At 33.1% G+C, this 20,466-nt stretch overlaps 1 protein-coding gene across 1 annotated transcript in view; it reads right to left on the reverse strand.

Moving 5' to 3' along the window:
• Nucleotides 1–1,144: 1,144 nt before the first annotated feature.
• LOC124365124 (PCI domain-containing protein 2-like) overlaps nucleotides 1,145–20,466 on the reverse strand; it is a 29,982-nt gene continuing 10,660 nt past the window's right edge. Inside the window, exons 2-8 of the mRNA XM_046821071.1 lie at nucleotides 15,317–15,358; nucleotides 12,639–12,760; nucleotides 10,655–10,906; nucleotides 8,485–8,702; nucleotides 6,930–7,030; nucleotides 3,242–3,441; nucleotides 1,145–1,438 (exon numbers count right to left, since the gene is read on the reverse strand). Of these exons, the coding sequence (XP_046677027.1) occupies nucleotides 1,225–1,438; nucleotides 3,242–3,441; nucleotides 6,930–7,030; nucleotides 8,485–8,702; nucleotides 10,655–10,906; nucleotides 12,639–12,760; nucleotides 15,317–15,358 (1,149 nt within the window). The 3' untranslated portion in view covers nucleotides 1,145–1,224. The remainder of the gene's footprint in view (nucleotides 1,439–3,241; nucleotides 3,442–6,929; nucleotides 7,031–8,484; nucleotides 8,703–10,654; nucleotides 10,907–12,638; nucleotides 12,761–15,316; nucleotides 15,359–20,466) is intronic.

Below are 20,466 nucleotides of genomic sequence, written 5' to 3' on the forward strand. Positions count from 1 at the left end.
TGTGACCTCACGGTTGGAGTTGCAGCCTTATCCATACGTAATAATAATCTTTAAATTATTTCCTTGTTTCATTTATATTGTAGCTGGGGATCTGTATGTATCCGTAACATATACTTTTTTTGTGACAGTGACTTCATATGACCACTGTACTGAGAAACATCACTCATTTCACAATATATTCTAGACACTCATTGACATAGATAGCTACACATCATACTCAGTGGATATAAAGGTATTTGGTGCTGGTCTTTGATATGACGCAACTGTCCTATTTGTTTTATTTGTAATCTCTTATGTGTTTTAATAAAATCATTTTATATAGAACTTTTCTGTTTTTCCAGTGATTGTTTTTATATATATATATATATATATATATATATATATATATATATATATATATATATATATAAACCAAGTATATATGGTTGTTATCCCCCAAAACAAAATTCTGGAAATGCGTCTAAATTACCTAAGAAACATAATAAAATGTAATGAGACAAATGTTGCCAAGGATAAAGTTACAAGTCATGTGCAAATGGTCTGCAAAGCAATACTGCGAACAGTGGCTTTGGCTGTGATCAGTGATGACTGATTGGCATGCTGTGGCCAGCTGATTGAGCAACCAGTTGTTTGGACAGGATACGGTAGAACGAGAGAGAAGTGGAGAAGTCTTGTGCTAGAGATTTGTTGAGGTGAGAAGGTTTGTGAGTGAGTTGTGGCAATGTTGAAGAGATATAGTTGCTGTGTTTTGGTAAAGATAAAATAGTGCTATGTAGTGTTACTAAGAAATCCACAAAGATCCACCTAAAACCCATAAAATATTGTATCCTGGCATATCCATCACTCCGGTTATTTTATTCCGTAGTTTTCACATGCGATCTTTTGAATCTTGGAATTACCCAGCCCATTGTAGGCTAAGCCGTCTGTTATTGTACTAATATTCTTGTGAGGGTTTTCCTTCGCAGGTAGAAAATTCCACACTGGTTTCTAAAATCTAATAATAACACACGTTCTGGCATACCCATATATCAATCCAGTACTCGTGACTGAGTAGTGTACGAAGATGAAAAGAATATTCCAAATAAAAGTTTTTAGGCATTTACCATCGATAGGTGTTACAATAAGGCAAGTAAGAAGCCAGGAATAATAAAAACCTTAGATTTATGTCAATATATTGCAAAACTGTACAAAAATAAGTCTACATGTACGTATACAGCTTAAAAACTAATTCAATGAGGTAAGTTTCGGAAATGGATCGATCTTGCTGAGCACAACTTTCTGATGTTGGATCGAAATATAACCCTTGACCTTCCCTTCATTGATCAAGTTGGCCAGGATACAGTGAGCCTCCTCCAGCTCGATGCTTGTGTTGTCCATCAACTGCAGCGCCACAAGCAGTGTCAACATAGACATTTGTGGAGTTTTCACAAACAAGTACCTGAAACATTCACAAAAACCTTTTCACAAATAAATGTAAATGAATAAGTAGCATTAAAATTAAATTTATTAGTTTAAACTGAATAATCATTTATGGAATATGAAAACGTGTGTCTGAAGTTATTAACCCTACTAATTATTTCTAATAACAAAAAAGGTTTAACACCCTCATACGTTAACCGAGCAATGTGGAACATAACCTACACTCTACATCTGAGTCAGATTCAGGAATTCTTTATTCACAAACAAATGCACAGAATGTACAATGAATAAAGTCAAATCAAGAACATTATAGTTAATAAAAAATTATCTAATATCAACTTATAAAATAGTCTATATTATGGTAATAAATAGTTGTCATATACATACATACATAAATACATATACACAAACACATACATACATAAATACTAAACCAATCAATTATCCCTTTCAAAAAATTCTTCGAATGAATATAGAGATTTATTTAGTAGATACTCTTTAAGTTTAGTTCTGAAGTTATTAGTGTTGTAGTGAGTTTTTAATTCATTCGGTAAATGATTTAGAAACTTTTCCCATGTATGAGGTTTTCTTTTTATAAAATTCCAAGTGATGAGAATTGGGCTATATAAGGAAGATAAGGAGCCTGTTGAACCATAGGAGTCTGGTTTCTTGTCAAAAATAAGTGCAAGAAATGTGCTGAAGCACTGTTGTGATGGAGGCAATAATTCCCTGTTGTTTGAAACTATGTGCTCTTGCACTGCACAGCATCACATAAGAATGGAGGACATGCCTGTAGTACTGTAGTACTTGGTTGTTCATACTCGTGGAGTCGGTATCAGTAAGAAAGCTGTCAGTATTTCTGATGTTGGTGCCATAAGCGAGACTTCTTTGGTCTCTGATATGGAATACTTCCACTGTGATGGATTTGGTTTCTGTGTTAAACCTGTACACCTCAAGACTCATCACCATTGATTATGGTGTTCATGAAGTAGGGGTTTGTGGAATCCAGCTTGTCCTATGATAATAGAATACAAAGTGGTTTTGCATTTACAACACAAATTTTGCAACCACTCTTTTTATTGCCAAAATTGCAATCTGAAATGAATGTCCTGAAGGACACTTCCTCTAAAATTTCTCATACAATTACATGACAATTTCATCAAGTTTTCACTTTGGTATATCGATGACCAATGTAAGCGTGAGTCACCATTGACGTGTAGACACCTTGTAATCTTGTACCACTCTTGAATGTCTGTGTGATGTCCATACCATCAGTTGTCGAAGAAAGCCATCTGAATCTTCCAAATGGTTTCTATTTTTTTCAGATAAAGAAGAGGGCGATAATCTTACACTACTTGTCTTCAGGGGCCAGTAATGAGGAGAGTCGATACAGTACAAGATTGATGGTATTGATAAATAGTGCAACGATCAAAGGCAGAATTTGAACTAACGAAGGTCCAAAGTTTAACTTCTTACACTGTTTGGTTATCGACTCTCCATCAGAATTGTCTGTTCACAGCTTCTAGCAAAATTTCATGCAGTAACACTGCTCAAATTATTCTGTAATTTTCCTTGCAATAAAAGAATATACCAGAACACTACACACTACTTCACTCAAATGCCGCCAGCCAGCGATAGACTTTCTTCCACAGATGGGAAGAAATTCAGTCATATGCACGAAGGTTCAAGATCGGCTAATGCAAGCCTGTTTGATTCATAAACATCAGGTTTTCCGGAAAAAAATAAGATTAGATATTTTTCTAACAAACATGTAGAATGCATTAACTACTTACTACTACGAGCTGTGGTAAAAATGACTTACACTTTTTTTGCCAGATTTCGATATGTAATAATTTTCAGTTTCTCAATGATAAGATAGATGCCACTCTTGATGAAAAAAGTCTGATGCTGCTGCATTGCATTCGACAGTTCTGAAATACATCCTCGCTTCACAGCCACCACCACTTCCCACAGCTGCAGTAAGTCATATTTTTTCAGAACTTCCCTTGTTGGCATGTAACCCTGAAAAATTAACAATTGAACACGATAAAACAAGGCCAAAAGAGTTGTTTATGCAAACCAAAATGCAGATGATTATCATAAGTATTATTTTTATACATAACACAAATATTAAATATAAGAGGGTTTTATCTAATCGATATTAAACTATATCATTTTATATTTTTATTTAAACAATTGTTAACATATTTCTCAATAATTTGAATTTGTTATGTTAATGATATATTTGGAGTGTTCAATAAATATGAAAACCTTGAAAACTTTAAAAATCAACTGAATTAATTTTACTCCAGCATAAAATTTACTTAAGAAATTAAATCAATCAATTTACTCCCACTTGTAGATTTACCGATTCAGAAACACATGAATTATCACAAATAATAGAGGCTGAACACATTTCGGATAACCAATATGTGCGATAATACAATATATTGATATGTAAAACTTCCCGAGAACCAAACAAAGTTACACTAAAATTACTGTATTATTTTATAATATGTACAGAACTAGAAATATTTGACAATCAATATTATATAATTTTCTTTGTTCTTGCAAGACAAGCACTGAGCAATAATGGGGAAACAGGGTTTGCTGCTGTCAGCAATAATTGGAGTTGCCATGTGCCCAAATTATTTGTTCTTTCTCTAGCTCGATTAGACAATACTAAACTATTCATTACTTCTTAAGTCATTACCCAGGTTACCTATAATTAAAGTCCTGATAATCAGCTTTTCACTGCTTGAAATTAAACATACTCAATATAACAAACTCCAGCAAATTAGATTCTGCTCTTTACCAGTTCTAAGGGGTGTTCCACAAGGATATGTCCTAGAGCCTGTCTTTCACTTTTTTACTAATGTTTACTAAAGTATCTGGAAGAATTCAACACAACCTTAATGTATGCTGATGGCACAGTCTTACTTCTGTCTGAAAAATCTGCAGAACAACTAGAGATCCATTCATGCATTGCAATGAACATGGCTATGCAGTATTGCCAAAATAACAAAGTGGTAGTCAATGAAACTAAGACTCAGCAAAACATAACGGGCAGCAAAAAGGATCAGCTCATTTTCCTAGTGTTAAGGTGGCAACAGATACTTGGGAATTATAGATAAAAAGCTATGCTGGACACAACATATTGACAATCTAAGCTGGACACAGCGTATTGACAATCTAAGCTGGACACAGCGTATTGACAATCTAAGCTGGACACAGCGTATTGACAATCTAAGCTGGACACAGCGTATTGACAATCTAAGCTGGACACAGCGTATTGACAATCTAAGCTGGACACAGCGTATTGACAATCTAAGCTGGACACCGCGTATTGACAATCTAAGCTGGACACCGCGTATTGACAATCTAAGCTGGACACAGCGTATTGACAATCTAAGCTGGACACAGCGTATTGACAATCTAAGCTGGACACAGCGTATTGACAAGCTAAGCTGGACACAGCGTATTGACAAGCTAAGCTGGACACAGCGTATTGACAATCTAAGCTGGACACAGCGTATTGACAATCTAAGCTGGACACAGCGTATTGACAATCTAAGCTGGACACAGCGTATTGACAAGCTAAGCTGGACACAGCGTATTGACAAGCTAAGCTGGACACAGCGTATTGACAATCTAAGCTGGACACAGCGTATTGACAAGCTAAGCTGGACACAGCGTATTGACAATCTAAGCTGGACACAGCGTATTGACAATCTAAGCTGGACACAGCGTATTGACAAGCTAAGCTGGACACAGCGTATTGACAAGCTAAGCTGGACACAGCGTATTGACAAGCTAAGCTGGACACAGCGTATTGACAATCTAAGCTGGACACAGCGTATTGACAATCTAAGCTGGACACAGCGTATTGACAATCTAAGCTGGACACAGCGTATTGACAATCTAAGCTGGACACAGCGTATTGACAAGCTAAGCTGGACACAGCGTATTGACAATCTAAGCTGGACACAGCGTATTGACAATCTAAGCTGGACACAGCGTATTGACAATCTAAGCTGGACACAGCGTATTGACAATCTAAGCTGGACACAGCGTATTGACAATCTAAGCTGGACACAGCGTATTGACAATCTAAGCTGGACACAGCGTATTGACAAGCTAAGCTGGACACAGCGTATTGACAATCTAAGCTGGACACAGCGTATTGACAATCTAAGCTGGACACAGCGTATTGACAATCTAAGCTGGACACAGCGTATTGACAAGCTAAGCTGGACACAGCGTATTGACAATCTAAGCTGGACACAGCGTATTGACAATCTAAGCTGGACACAGCGTATTGACAAGCTAAGCTGGACACAGCGTATTGACAATCTAAGCTGGACACAGCGTATTGACAAGCTAAGCTGGACACAGCATATTGACAATCTAAGTAGAAACTGATACTGAGATCTATATTATAAAAGGACTAACAAAAATAAGTGGCAGCCACTGCTAAATCAGCATACTGATGTTTGCAACTCATCTTCGCTATGGTCTCTTAGTGTGGGGAAAATTTAACAGGCAACTTACAACACATCTTAGTGTGTTGTCATCCATCCTTTATCAATTTATCAATACTAATGGTTGTAGCACTGTATACCCTGGAGGCAGTAACATTTATACATGGAAATAAAGCTAAGGAATCATTTACCAGAAGAGCTCGAGAAGTGTAAAGCAAATAGTTTAAAGAGTGAAGTAAAGAAGTGGTTGCTACAAAATACCTTGTACACTATTAAAGAGTATTTTGGGAGAAATTTTGTAAATCTGATGAAAACTGAAGACCAATACAAAACTGATACATAAATACACTCAACTTAACACTAATTAACCTAAATACACTCAACTCAACATTAATTAATCTAATATTTAACTTCACTTTGTAAATACATCTTACGAATAATCCTTTTCAATTTTTAAATAAACTACTGTTGAAAGGGAAAATCCTAATTAAATAGATATGAACAAAATTTATCTGGTAAATCACATGAAATCTAACTACTGTAGTTACTGAAGTTCGAACTGTTAGTGTTAATATTGACTGAATATGGAATGGCTGAATGCCCATGCCTCATTCAGCAATTGATGTAATATTAACAGAACCTAACAACATGTTTTGATACGCTTTCTGCATAGTATAAATTACTTATGGTGTTCAATTTAGCCTTATCTCAGATTTTCTCAATTAATATCAAAGAGGCAGTGGAAATTTGTCTCTTATTGTTGTTTAATAATTATAGTGTATTGTTCAGCTTTATTACTATCAAAACTAAATGTTTGGATGGTTATATGACAGTGACATTCATGACAATATTTTTTTTACTCAGAATTAAAATTAATTGTGTTAGTTATTAGATTAGGACTTTTATTTCTATATGACGCTTGCAATACAATTATTGTTAATTGTTTCCTGCAATAAAGAGTATTATTATTATTATTATTATTATGTGTGGTATTGTATGTTTGACTATTAAAATATTTTTTTAACTTACCAATAGAATTTTAACAGGAACTAAATTCAACAAAATCCATCTTTTGTTCTTCTTTGACATTACATGGCACTCAGTAAAAGCATATGTTAAGTACTCGTTAGCTGAAAGAGAAAGAACAGTTATTCATTAATAACAATGTATATACATATAAATCTATAGACACAAATGTGCACACACACAAAGAACAGCAAGACAATTATTTTCCATATTTTATGCAAATTGTAAATTAGGAATTGTCATAATAATAATATTAATAATATTATTGTCTGATAGAAATAACATTATCATTAGAAATACAGAAACTATCGATCCAAAGACCATCATCTACTTCATTCTACCATTTCCATTATAAGAGGTGGATGCCATGACTTAAACTTGTATGCAGAAGTCACATCAAGCTAAACCTGAACTGTAAGGTTGGATACGCTCCATTGCTGAATCTTTCCATGTTTGTCGGCTCCAATGGGGTTATGCATTATGTTACAATAAGAATTTCGTGCACTCTGGTCAAATTCATCCAATCCTGTTTTTAAGCTTCTCAAGTTTCTCACAGTAGATATTAGAATTGATGGTTTGACCACGTGGTAAGTATTCGGCCATAATCATACCTTGTGAATCCTGAAGAAAGGTCAGCACAAGCTTTCTGGCCCTTGCATAACTTTTAACTTTCATAGAGTATGTGTCTCCTCTGTGTTTGTACTTCTTCAATTGAATTTTCCTCCAGATCTAATAATAAAACCAGGTTTCATCTCCAGTTGTGACGTTACACAAAAATCATTTCCTTCGTTTTCATTTTAGTGACGATTTGTCATCTACTTTGAAGACGCCAAGCTTTCATTTCAGGAGTAAGCATTGTCAGCACCCAAAGAGCACCGTACCCTAAGTTGTGAACCATTTGACTAACTTGTTCTTTAGAGATATAAAGAAGAGAGGCAATTTCTTGTTGTTCTATTCGTCTCAGGCAATGTTCAATGTTATGTTCAAGATTTGTTAATTTTCCCAAATAAGCAGATCAACATGAGACTGATTTTCATATGTTGTCACAATCTCTCGATGGTTAGATTGAGAAGCATCCTCCACATTTAATTTTTCATGTTCCAAACTTTTAGCTCTTAAAAACCACTTTCTAACACAACTAATATCCATAGTTTCATCACCATACTCATTTGTAATCGTTGATGAATTTCTATGGCAAGGAACTGAATTACTGCTTTTTGTTTTAACCGCAATGGAAAATTTGTCTCACTCGTCTTATATGAGAACATGAGACTAAAGTGACAGATCAAAATGACACGTGGCACTCTTCTAACTGACCTAAGTCTGATAAGGTATATTCACTAAAGTAATGTGTTTTTGACCTTATCAGCTGATCCTCATTCTTCTGAAATCCTTGCTGTACATAAATTAAAGTTGAGAAGAAATTATATCAAATAAAGAAATTACAGAATCTATTTAATTCTTCTGAAATATAATAGAATTCTAATTTTTGAGAAATTTAGACTATAAGAGAGTATTACAAATTTGTATGAAAAGAAATAACGGCACAACATATTACCTGTAGAATAATCACTGTAGAACATTGCCATTCTGCCGACAAAGTACCTGTAGGTGATCTGTTGGCTCAATGAAAACCTGTCTTTCAAGGGTGACGAGTCGATTGCTCTTATCAATGGCTTCATCAGATGCAGTTTATTGATACGAAAGTAAACTTTAAACAATTGGTTTACAAGAGACATCATCCCCCACTTCTTGGTATCATGTTCTGATGTTCGACTACAACCAAAGATTTGTTAATGTAGTCTACTCTTTGTAACATAATAATAAATATAGATCTAACGTAAGGGGTTACAATTATAAATATACAATACTTGATATAGTAATGTGTTAAACAAGTCAAATAGTTTAAGAACATTGGAGATAGTATTTATTAAACACATACTTTAATAATTTGAGCTTCCAAGGAAAATATTGTGATAAGCTTTTTTCCAAAATTGCTGCTCATACAATAGGTGGTCTTCAGCATATTCAAATAGGTGGTGGCTGTAAAGTCAGATTGTACTTTGAATCTGAGTTACAGAAAACTCAGGTTAGATCCTATCACTCTTGCACTTTTTACTAGTACTTTTGAACTTCTGTTTGATAAGATCCTTGCACAGGCCATTGACCATCAAGGAAAGACAGAAAAAAGAGATGAATTTAATTAGCTATGTTCAGAGGAAATAAAACAAAAAGTGTTTTTTATGTTAAAATATTAAAATTATCTTATTGATTTTAAATACATTGATCAGTTAAATAAAATAATTCATTGGGGATTACATACAATCAGAGGAGCTGTAACACTTTTTGGATTGAATAAGATACAATTTTGTTCACAATGTATATCTGGCACTCAAGATCAAGTAGATAATGTTGACAAAATAAATGTTGGTGGAAGCTTTTTGCACAGTCATGCATTTATTAATAACTAGTGTCTAAATAAATACATGTATTATGATTTGTGATCTTAAAATTGCAACTTATGGAAATTGCCACTGGTTATAAAGGTTAACAGTTCATTAAAATAATTGAGTTCAATTAATGAACACAAGGAGAGAATGAGTTAGTATGTGTATAGAAGGTTATACCTATCCTCCCAATAACTAGTAGACGAAACACTCTCACAGTATCAAGTGTCCAAATCAGCCCTAAGACCTAAGTACACACACGAAAAAAGAAATCTTAAAACTAAGTATGAGGATTAGTTACACACTCACAGCTTACATGACATTCACAAGATCTTTAAAATTCGCCAGTTATTACAAAATAGAATCCAAATTTACAAAATTGTTTGCAATGCCATTACATCTAACTTCTGAGTAACACACCCAAAAATAGAGCAAATGAAAATGATCACTAGGATATCTGTCATGCTGATACATCATAACCATCCGGAACTCTATAAAAAACAAGTCAGTCAAACTGAGTTCCTTTTGCATGTTTACTTTACCTAATTCTACAAACTTCCAGACCGTCCACAAAAAGAATTGCTTGTACATACTCAAGATAGCTTAGAACCAAAGATCTGTAGATAGAGCATCACATGAGAATCTATCTCATACAAGAATCTCACAATCCATGTAACAAAATCAAACTTGCTCCTAGCTATAAAACATTCATTATGTAAATGCTCAGAATAGATCCACTTTGAATCTTTCAGGGTAAGTATTCATTATTGAGTTATTGTTATGTAGTATTCAACAAATTAATTAATGAGTCCTATGTCTTTAATAGTAACTAAATATGATCAGTTATCTGTACAGTGAAACTGTTATATAGATTTTACCCCAAGAATGTACAAACCCTTGTGTTGAGTTTATAAGGTATTCGAAAAAGTTTACAACCTTTACAAAATAACACCAGTGGTGCCTATGCACATGAAAACCTAACATCAAAGGCAGACATCACCTTTTTAAACAGTTTACCAAAATCAGTGAAAGAGCTGAGGTTCACGTTTTAAAAGCTTTGGATTGTTGAAGATCTTTGTATCCCCAGACATTTAAATCCATCAGTGGGGGTGATTTTTAGAGAAATTAGAAAACAACATACACTAAAAAATATTACGGATATAAAGGAGTATAATTGTTCTCAATTTTCAATTATTACTTGCTTGCTGACAAGAAACGTGAGGAAAATAAGAGTTGTGAATTACTAAATATTTATAACAATTTTCTGTACTCAGCACTAACTTATCTGCAGTACATATCCGAAAGCACGCCATGAGACACTCTGCAGCTTTTTCCAGGGGCTTAGTACCAGTGCCTGGCTGTTTCATGAGGTGTGTAGCCACCATCCGCAGTTCCAGGCACACACCATTAACGGCCGGCAGCAGCCAGTTCTCGTCCCGCAGACCCTGGAAGACTTTGGTCAGGTTCTGCACCAACACTGTCTGATGCTCATATGCACTGTTATAGTTCTTTTTCTTCATCTCATTTATACATCTAGAACATTTCACATCTTATCACTCAAGTTGCAAGATCAATTTAGTTATTACTTGTTTAAGACCAGTTCTACAATCATAATTTAGAAAGGCTCTAATTCTTTTGCAAAAAGGAACTATACAGAGTTATACAAATTTTTACTTGAAACCTCATTTAATTTTATGGCAACTATCATAGCACTAGTTAACCTGTTTCTTGAAAATGTTCATAAATATGCTATGAATAAAAACAGAGTTTATTAACTGCATTTGCTAGCTGAGGACAGCTTTATGTGAAGAAATTCAAAAGTATGAAAAAAATCACTGTAAATTAATAATTTTCGAATTATCAAATTTTTCAATATAAACCTAATGAATAAGACATCCATGCAAATTTATTCTGACCTGTTCATCAATTATTACGCTAAACATATATTTATTTGTCTTGATTTTCACATAAAAATATTAATAAAAATACATAGTAAAACCATTAATAATTTATATAGTTACTAAACATTGTGATTGATACGTAACAATTTTTATGTCAAAATTACTAAGAGATCCTTTCTTGTTTCAACCCTTTTAAGGCCATAATAGACACATACTGACAAATTGAGGTTAGCAGCCAACTGCAGTAATAGACACCTGTCATCTACTTTTACAGGTTTATTATAAATCCAAATGCTGTAAGGCTGAAAATCCTTATATGAAACATACAATCTTCACAATACATGAAACACATTGATGTTTTCAGCTTAGAAGTTATTTAACTCCTAACACACAATAAACTAATGTAACTTTCACATCAACTGTCATTATTTCATTTCTATAACATATAAGAACTTAGGATTTGTTTAATTATGCTAACAAACAAATTTGATTTATGATTATGTATGTATAAATACTATAAAGCAATGTTCAGTATTTATTATAACTTAGAGAAACTAAAATAGTATTAAATCATTTACTCCCACTTTATTTTTTTATTCACTTTTAAAAGTTGTAATAGATAGTAAAACCCCCATTTTTTTAGTTTGAAAACCAAGTAACGAAGTAGTTAAAAGATACAATAATTTTTAATGAAAATTTTTTTTTTAATTGGCCTTAAAAGGATTATACCAGAAACATGATAAAAATTATAAAATCAAAACTGTGTAAATGTAAAACATTGCTTAAGATATTTTTAATTAGACTTAAAAACTCTTAATTTCATCAAACCAAATTGACCAAATGTATGTACACTTTTGAATGTAAAGTGAGATATTAATGTCTTAATATAATTATAAATTAGCTAGATAAAGTTTGGCATATTTAGCTTATAAAGAGTTAAGTATTAACCATTACATTACATATGATGGTTATACAATTTCATTTGGAAATTGTTAATCAGTTAATTATGATTTAAGTATTAAAAAGAAATATAAAACTTCAAAAATAAAAAGATATAATTGAGTTTTCCTGACTATATACGTATTCTCAATTTGGACAAAACCAGTTGGGTAGTTTAATCACGACATATGCTTACGAGACATTAAAAATACCCATTTTTTTTACTCAAATGGTTCCAAAAAAAATATTGTTTAATAAAGCAAAACTCCATCTTTTGGACAGTCACAATACTTTTTCCTGCACTCTAAAAAAATAAAATGTGTATTAAATTAACATAGTAATTGAATGCGAGAACAATCATTGAATAATTAATAGACCATCTATCATAAATAGAGTAATTTAAAAAGTACTATAATAATCATCACCTTAAATGAGCAGCAACTACTTCATCCAGAGGAGAATTTAAGAAGTCACTGCATTGAGCTTCAGGATTGGACACTTGTAGGTTGGGGTTATGAGAGTGATTATGTCGATATGATAAATAATCCTGTAACACAAACAATATCCTTATATGGCTGGTTTTTCTCAGTTGGGAACCAAGTAACATTTCCTGTAAGACAGAATTTAATATTCTTGACAGATTCAGACGTAGACTTTCAACATAATAACAAAAGCTCTTGTAGAAATAAAACAATACATGATTCTACGATAAATTTTATGTTTGTTTGTGTTCACCTTCATCTGGCTGATTCTTAATGACATACCTAGTCACATTTCACCACTGTCATTTATTAAGCATGCAGTTTCAGTAATGTTTTAATGGCAACAAAGTTTTATTTAAATGTGAATGATGATAAGAAACTAAGTACACCGATTTATAAGAAAGAAGGACTACAACAATGAAATACACAATTCCAGAGAGATGTAAATACATCCGTTCTTAGACAAAACCGGCAACTCTTTTAAATTCAATTGCATAACTTTTTATAATAAGCTGCCTGCATCTGCTACAATGACTCCTTTCAATATTTTTAAACTAAAGATAAGTAACTGGTTCATATGCAATCCATTCTACTCTTTAAAAGAATTTTTAGATTCTGACATAAATATCATTTTGTGATTAGTTTGATTTGTAGATTTCTGATTTTTCTATACTGTATTAGCTATAACGTAATTAACAAACCATGTGCACACTCTTCATAGATTATATTAAACCTGTTACTTGGTCATAAAAATTAGTATAATTATAGTACAATATTGTAATAACTAATTTTGTTGTTGTAAATATCAGTGCTGTATATTTTGACGATGCCTATTTCATATTGTTGTGACCAATGGCTAATAAACTTCTTGATTCTTGATTCTTGATTCTAGACAGATGCCAACTACATAGTCACACACGTACACACAGAATTGTACACCCTTAGGGTTGTTCCGATACCACGAAAGTATTGATACTCGTACTTGTATCAGTATCGGTAAAAAAGTACTCGATACTACTCAGGTATTGGATGAAAAGTATTGATACTTGATAATATCGAGTACAACGAATCAATCCACGTCTGTAGTCATTCGTGGTAAATTTCGTGTTACGGAGTTGTCTTCATACTGTTTCTAAGACACTATATTAAACAACAACCCCAAAGAATTATTAATATTAGTTTAAGGTTAAAGACATTAATTTATCCAACTAACAGTTGGTGTAGTGCATGTCATTGTGAGGAAAACACCTTAACAATTAGTGAAACTATAAAGGAGTAGAGGGGCAAAAATTATTTTACAGATTTCTTTAAAACATTGTATTCAGTAATATTAACCTTTAAGTTGTAAATTATATTTATAATCATTTAAAAATATTAATTTAACATATAAATTATTTGAACCATTCATCGGCTGGCAACACTCTGAGAAAGAAAAGTGCTTGCTTGAAAGCCTATTCCTTGTTTCAGTTACTTTACCACCAGCTTTGGAGAATAACCTTTCACAAGACACAGAGGATGCAATAATCAAGAGAAATTTTCTGGTTTCTTTGTACAACCCCGGGAAAACATACCTCATAGATACCCTCCTTCCATTGTACAAGGGGGTTTATTAAGAGTTTTCTTTGTACAACCCCGGGCAAACATACCTCATAGATACCCTCCTTCCATTGTACAAGGGGGTTTATTAAGAGTTTTCTTTGTACAACCCCGGGAAAACATACCCCATAGATACCCTCCTTCCATTGTACAAGGGGGTTTATTAAGAGTTTTCTTTGGAGCCATTTTTTAAACTTACTCTTGGCCAACAACTCAAATATGGCAATCTACTATAAAAATAATTCAAGTTGCAAGTACGAAAGTGTTTAGGATTTTAAGTAACACTAACAACAGGTAAAACTACTCATATAATTCTATACCAAGTAAGTGTCGAAACAAGAGTATCGAGACCAAATGTACTTGGTATCAATACTTTGCTTGTATCGGAACAACCCTATACAAACTACAGAATACTTGGCGAGAGTTATCTTGTCAGCCACTATTTCCATTTCACTACTTCAAAACAAAACAACACATTGTGGGTAGGATTAGGTTTAATGCAAAGTGGCATAATACCTAATAAATTTACTATACATAATCTTCACAATACAGTACGTAAATGTAATTTTTATACACAAAACCAATACACAAGTTATTAAACCTAAAAACTAATTCAAATTAATGATAAAAACAACTTTAAACTTATACTTGATTATTAATTATGGTCCATTAATCATTGAATTATTACCAGATTTACTCATAAAAAACTGGAGAAAAACTACTAGGTTAATTTAAAAAAGTTAAAATATAGCATAAAAAAATAATTTTAGATTACAGTTGCTGATACTTTAATTAGAAATCAAACTTACTTATAAACGGCTAAGTTAATTTCACCTTGCTTCCAAATCAGATGTACTTTATGTATTATCCAATGCATGAGTGACCAATTAGCATTCAATACAGAGGCAAATTTAAAACAGATTAAGATTCCACAGCTTATTACTACAGAGTTGAAAATATTAATTTAAGTTCATTTTATGTATTATGAGATCAACAATGGTATGTCGTAAACAAAATTTACTTACTGCTAATTTTTCACCAGCCTTGTTTCTCCAAGCATTATTAACCTGTAACATTATAAAAATGTGTTATTAAAGAGTTCTTTAGAGGCTATAAAAATTAAAAAATACTGCAATATTCTGACAATTTAATTATGAATTAATCTAAAGTTATTTTTATAATCTAAAAGTAAATAAAGTGTTATAGCTACTTCAAAATTTAAAAATGTATATGTCATTATACATATATTTTATGTATAACCTAACTTAACACTACTCATACATAGGCCTAGTATGTGGATTAACATATACATAGGCTCTGTGGTGGTTTATAAACAGCAAGTGAGAGATCCAGGTTCGGTAATATTAAATTAGCAAATACTTTTTGTGAATCAATCTTTATTGGAAGTATATATACAGTGTGTTCCAAATTGTATGCACACTGAAGGGATCTTGGAAAATATAAGAGATATGGCACAAATTAAACAGACAAAGTTGTGCGTGATAAAAGGACCATCAATGTGGTTAAGGTAATTTTATTGGTTGCTTCGTACACTCGCTAAGCTCAAAAAAACTGTGTTTGGTTAAAAATTTTAAACTCTCACAGCTCTGTCAATAGTAACTATAATAAAACGTTTAAAAATGAAATTTCTTCTAGTTTTTTCAAATATTATAATGAAAAATTATTCATGAAAAGATAGAAAGAGCTGTTGGGTTTAGGTTAATTTTTTTAAATACAACGACCCATCTTTTACTTATCAAAGGAAAGTAGGTTTTTATTGATTAAAAAATACCATATATTTTATACTTTCCTTGTGTGTTTAAACAAATAGTTCTAAAACCCTGTTTTTTATGTTTCTTTGAATATAATTTTTGCTATACTATTTTGATAGTTGGTAAACCTAACTGATATTTCACTGCACGTAGTGTTTGTGCAGCTTTATCAGCTGGTTAGTAACATAGAAATTATATAATAAGGTAAGTCTAAAAATAACTGTTACATACATTTTTGCGACGGTTACAACAATAACATGTTAGATTCAAATTGTTTCATATTTTATAATCTTATAAAAAATAGCAAAACCTATCAGATTAGCTAAAGTAATCGTAAGTAGCATGCTGCTCAAACAGACGTTAAATAAAGTTTAGTTATTTTGTGTAATTTGAAACAAATACATTTCTTTTACATAGAAAAGTATAGTTTCTCTATATTAACATTTTTAAAGCCTAAAACGTAATTCAGCTCGAGATCATCATTCAAAATGTATTCAAAGTAAAAACGTGGGTACTTTGGGATTATACCGACCACACCCAGACATTAAACGTTATTTCACATTTTGCTTCTACTGATTACTAGATTAGCGTAGAACAATATTTCGTCAATATAAAACACAGGAATTGTCTTATCGCAAACCCCTCCCCATCCTCAGACAGAGGTTAAAGTCGAGCGGTCTAGTAGATAACGTGATTGCAGAGTCGCGTCGCTTTGTTGTACTTCCGTGTTTTACCCCTACATTTCTCCAAACACAAAATTCAACAAAAACAAACATTACCAAACAAAAACTAAACTCTTTATTGAAAAAAACACTCTAAACTTGTTTTTATTCTTGATCACACTCTGCCACCCAAAATGCGAGTGCCTCCGGCCATCGCACGGGCTTCGGCAGCCCCGCGCTGATGTCAACTAAAGAAAAACATCCCTCGAGATAGTACCTATCAGTAAAATACCAAATTCTAGAGGGGCTGATCAGAAATACAAATTGAATTGTAATGGAAAGGCAATTATGTACTGTGCAAAAAACTTAAATAATCATGTGATGCCGCGCGGCCTGCCGTAATCGGTATTCTCGAGAAAGATAAGCTAACAGCGACAACAATACCTGGTAATGCTTGTAATTTTTTAATTAAAAAGTTGCTTTTTCGTTCTATCATGTTTGTTTCTATAAATTTATATTTTTGAGTTCGTCATAATGGTGTGGTCGGTAGGCTATAATCCCAAAGTACCAAAACGTGTTTGAAAATTAATTCAAAATATTTGTTTAGTTCTTGACTAATAGCGGCAAGAACAGTGACGTACATGTCTTCTTTGTTTCACAAACAGTCACGTTTATCCTTGAAAATACATAATGTATGTAAATGTTATTGTTTTCTTTTAATTATATTAATTTTATATTATATTTTAATTTGTAAATTATATGAATATTTATACATTATTTTCTAATATTGAAAACTAGCCACACCATATTGTTCTTTGAAATGTCTATTACGTTATTTGGTCAGACGTTTTGCTTTCAGTCCTTTAGATGGTCATGAATATCTATGATTCCACATAATTCGATAATCATCATCCGATTGCGTTGGTGGCCACTTTATACTGCAGCCTAAACGTGTCTTGACAACTTGTGAGAAAAATATCGTAAGATCATCGCCTCTGTAGTTGTGCAGCCCCGCGCTGATGGCCAGAGGCACTTGTGTCAGGATGATATGAACTTTTATTCTTAGAAGGTCTAATTTAACAAAAATGTCTTTTTTGTGGCAAATTCCCCTGATTTCAGCTTGATTGTTAGTTTACATATACAAAGATGGTGTAACGTCAGTCAGCAGCAACCAATAGGTTAACTTACAATCATAACAATTACTTTAATACTAACTAGGATATGCAAAAGATTTTATTTTGTTTTATTGGGTAGGGTACGATAAGCGGACCCGGTTTTTTTTTATATCGAAATTGGCAAACAATATTACTTAATCATAACCATCGATATAATCAATCGATACTGATTATTTTGAACTATTACTGAAATAATATATATCAACAGCACTGCTGTAAACACTCTAAAATAATACACATCAGATAATATTTCAATTTTACATAAGTAATTCTGGTTATTAAACATGGCAGTCAATTTTAGAAAACTACTCGACGTTGCTTTTTCGTGGCTTCAACATGTTGGACTCGTACCAAAAAACTCATTATGTGAAATTTGTGGGAAAGAAACAACTGTAACTCTCAGAGGAGTAAATATGGTAGTCTTCAGTTTTCCTAATTTTGGTTATAATAATTTGTTTGATCACTGTAAATATTAAATTCATATTTTAATTTAAAACATATGATTGTTATTGAGGACTATAGGTACTTTTATATCGATTGATAGTCTAGGATTTGAGATTCGAATATTAGGTATCGATGACTATATTCTTCAATATAAAAAACCGGGTCCGCTTATCGTACCCTACCCATTTTATTAAATTTAGAACAATAATGTCGAACCCACTTACGTTATATGCTTTTAAGATTGTGCTAAACAATATTATTTTACCGACGTGAAACTGGCCATAGATTCCATCCATAAAAAGAACGAGTACCGGGAAACTAGTTCCTAAATGAATCCTAACCTAGTTTCATCAACTCAAACCATACAAAATATATATTTAATTAATAACGTGATGATAAGTACTACAAATAAAGATTTTAATAATGAACAAACAGTACTTTTATGATAATAATCCCCTTTTATAGCCGCAATTTTTCAAGACTATACTCAATTAAAAGGCAAGTTTTGAGAAACCCTATAAAAAGGGCCCATACCTTAAAAACGTACAAACCAATTTTGATAAAACTTTCTACACACACTCACTACATGGTCTACTATACTAAAAAACAAGCCTCATTCTTAGGCCACGCCTATTTCCGGAGCTACATCGATTTACAGGCCAAGTGCTGACAAAAACCAATCTATGGACGGCCATATCTCAAAAATGTACGAGCCAATTTTGATAAAACTTTCTGTACACATTCACTACATGGTCTAGTATACTAAAATACAAGCCTCATTCTTAGGCCCACGCCTATTTCCGGAGCCACATCGATTTTACAGGCCAAGTGCTGACAAAAACCAATCTATGGACGGCCATAATCTCAAAAAATGTACGAGCCAATTTTGATAAAACTTTCTGTACACATTCAATACATGGTCTAGTATACTAAAATACAAGCCTCATTCTTAGGCCACGCCTATTTCCGGAGCCACATCGATTTTACAGGCCAAGTGCTGACAAAAACCAATCTATGGACGGCCATATCTCAAAAATGTACGAGCCAATTTTGATAAAACTTTCTGTACACATTCACTACATGGTCTAGTATACTAAAATATAAGCCTCATTCTTAGGCCACGCCTATTTCCGGAGCCACATCGATTTTACAGGCCAAGTGCTGACAAAAAACCAATCTATGGACGGCCATATCTCAAAAACGTACGAGCCAATTTTGATAAAACTTTCTGTACACATTCACTACATGGTCCTAGTATACTAAAATATAAGCCTCATTCTTAGGCCACGCCTATTTCCGGAGCCACATCGATTTTTACGGGCCAAGTGCTGACAAAAAAAACCAATCTCATGGACGGCCATATCTCAAAAATGTACGAGCCAATTTTGATAAAACTTTTCTGTACACATTCAATACATGGTCTAGTATACTAAAATACAAGCCTCATTTCTTAGGCCACGCCTATTTCCGGAGCCCACATCGATTTTACAGGCCAAGTGCTGACAAAAACCAATCCTATGGACGGCCAATATCTCAAAAATGTACGAGCCAATTTTGAATAAAACTTTCTGTACACATTCACTACATGGTCTAGTATACTAAAATATAAGCCCTCATTCTTAGGCCACGCCTATTTCCGGAGCCACATCGATTTTACAGGCCAAGTGCTGACAAAAACCAATCTATGGACGGCCCATATCTCAAAAACGTACGAGCCAATTTTGATAAAACTTTCTGTACACATTCACTACATGGTCTAGTATACTAAAATATAAGCCTCATTCTTAGGCCACGCCTATTTCCGGAGCCACATCGATTTTACAGGCCAAGTGCTGACAAAAACCAATCTATGGACGGCCATATCTCAAAAACGTACGAGCCAATTTTGATAAAACTTTCTGTACACATTCACTACATGGTCTAGTATACTAAAATATAAGCCTCATTCTTAGGCCACGCCTATTTCCGGAGCCACATCGATTTTTACGGGCCAAGTGCTGACAAAAACCAATCTATGGACGGCCATATCTCAAAATGTACGAGCCAATTTTGATAAAACTTTCTGTACACATTCAATACATGGTCTAGTATACTAAAATACAAGCCTCATTCTTAGGCCACG

The sequence above is a fragment of the Homalodisca vitripennis genome, chromosome 6 (genome assembly GCF_021130785.1).
Source record: "Homalodisca vitripennis isolate AUS2020 chromosome 6, UT_GWSS_2.1, whole genome shotgun sequence".
Lineage (NCBI taxonomy): Eukaryota > Metazoa > Arthropoda > Insecta > Hemiptera > Cicadellidae > Homalodisca > Homalodisca vitripennis.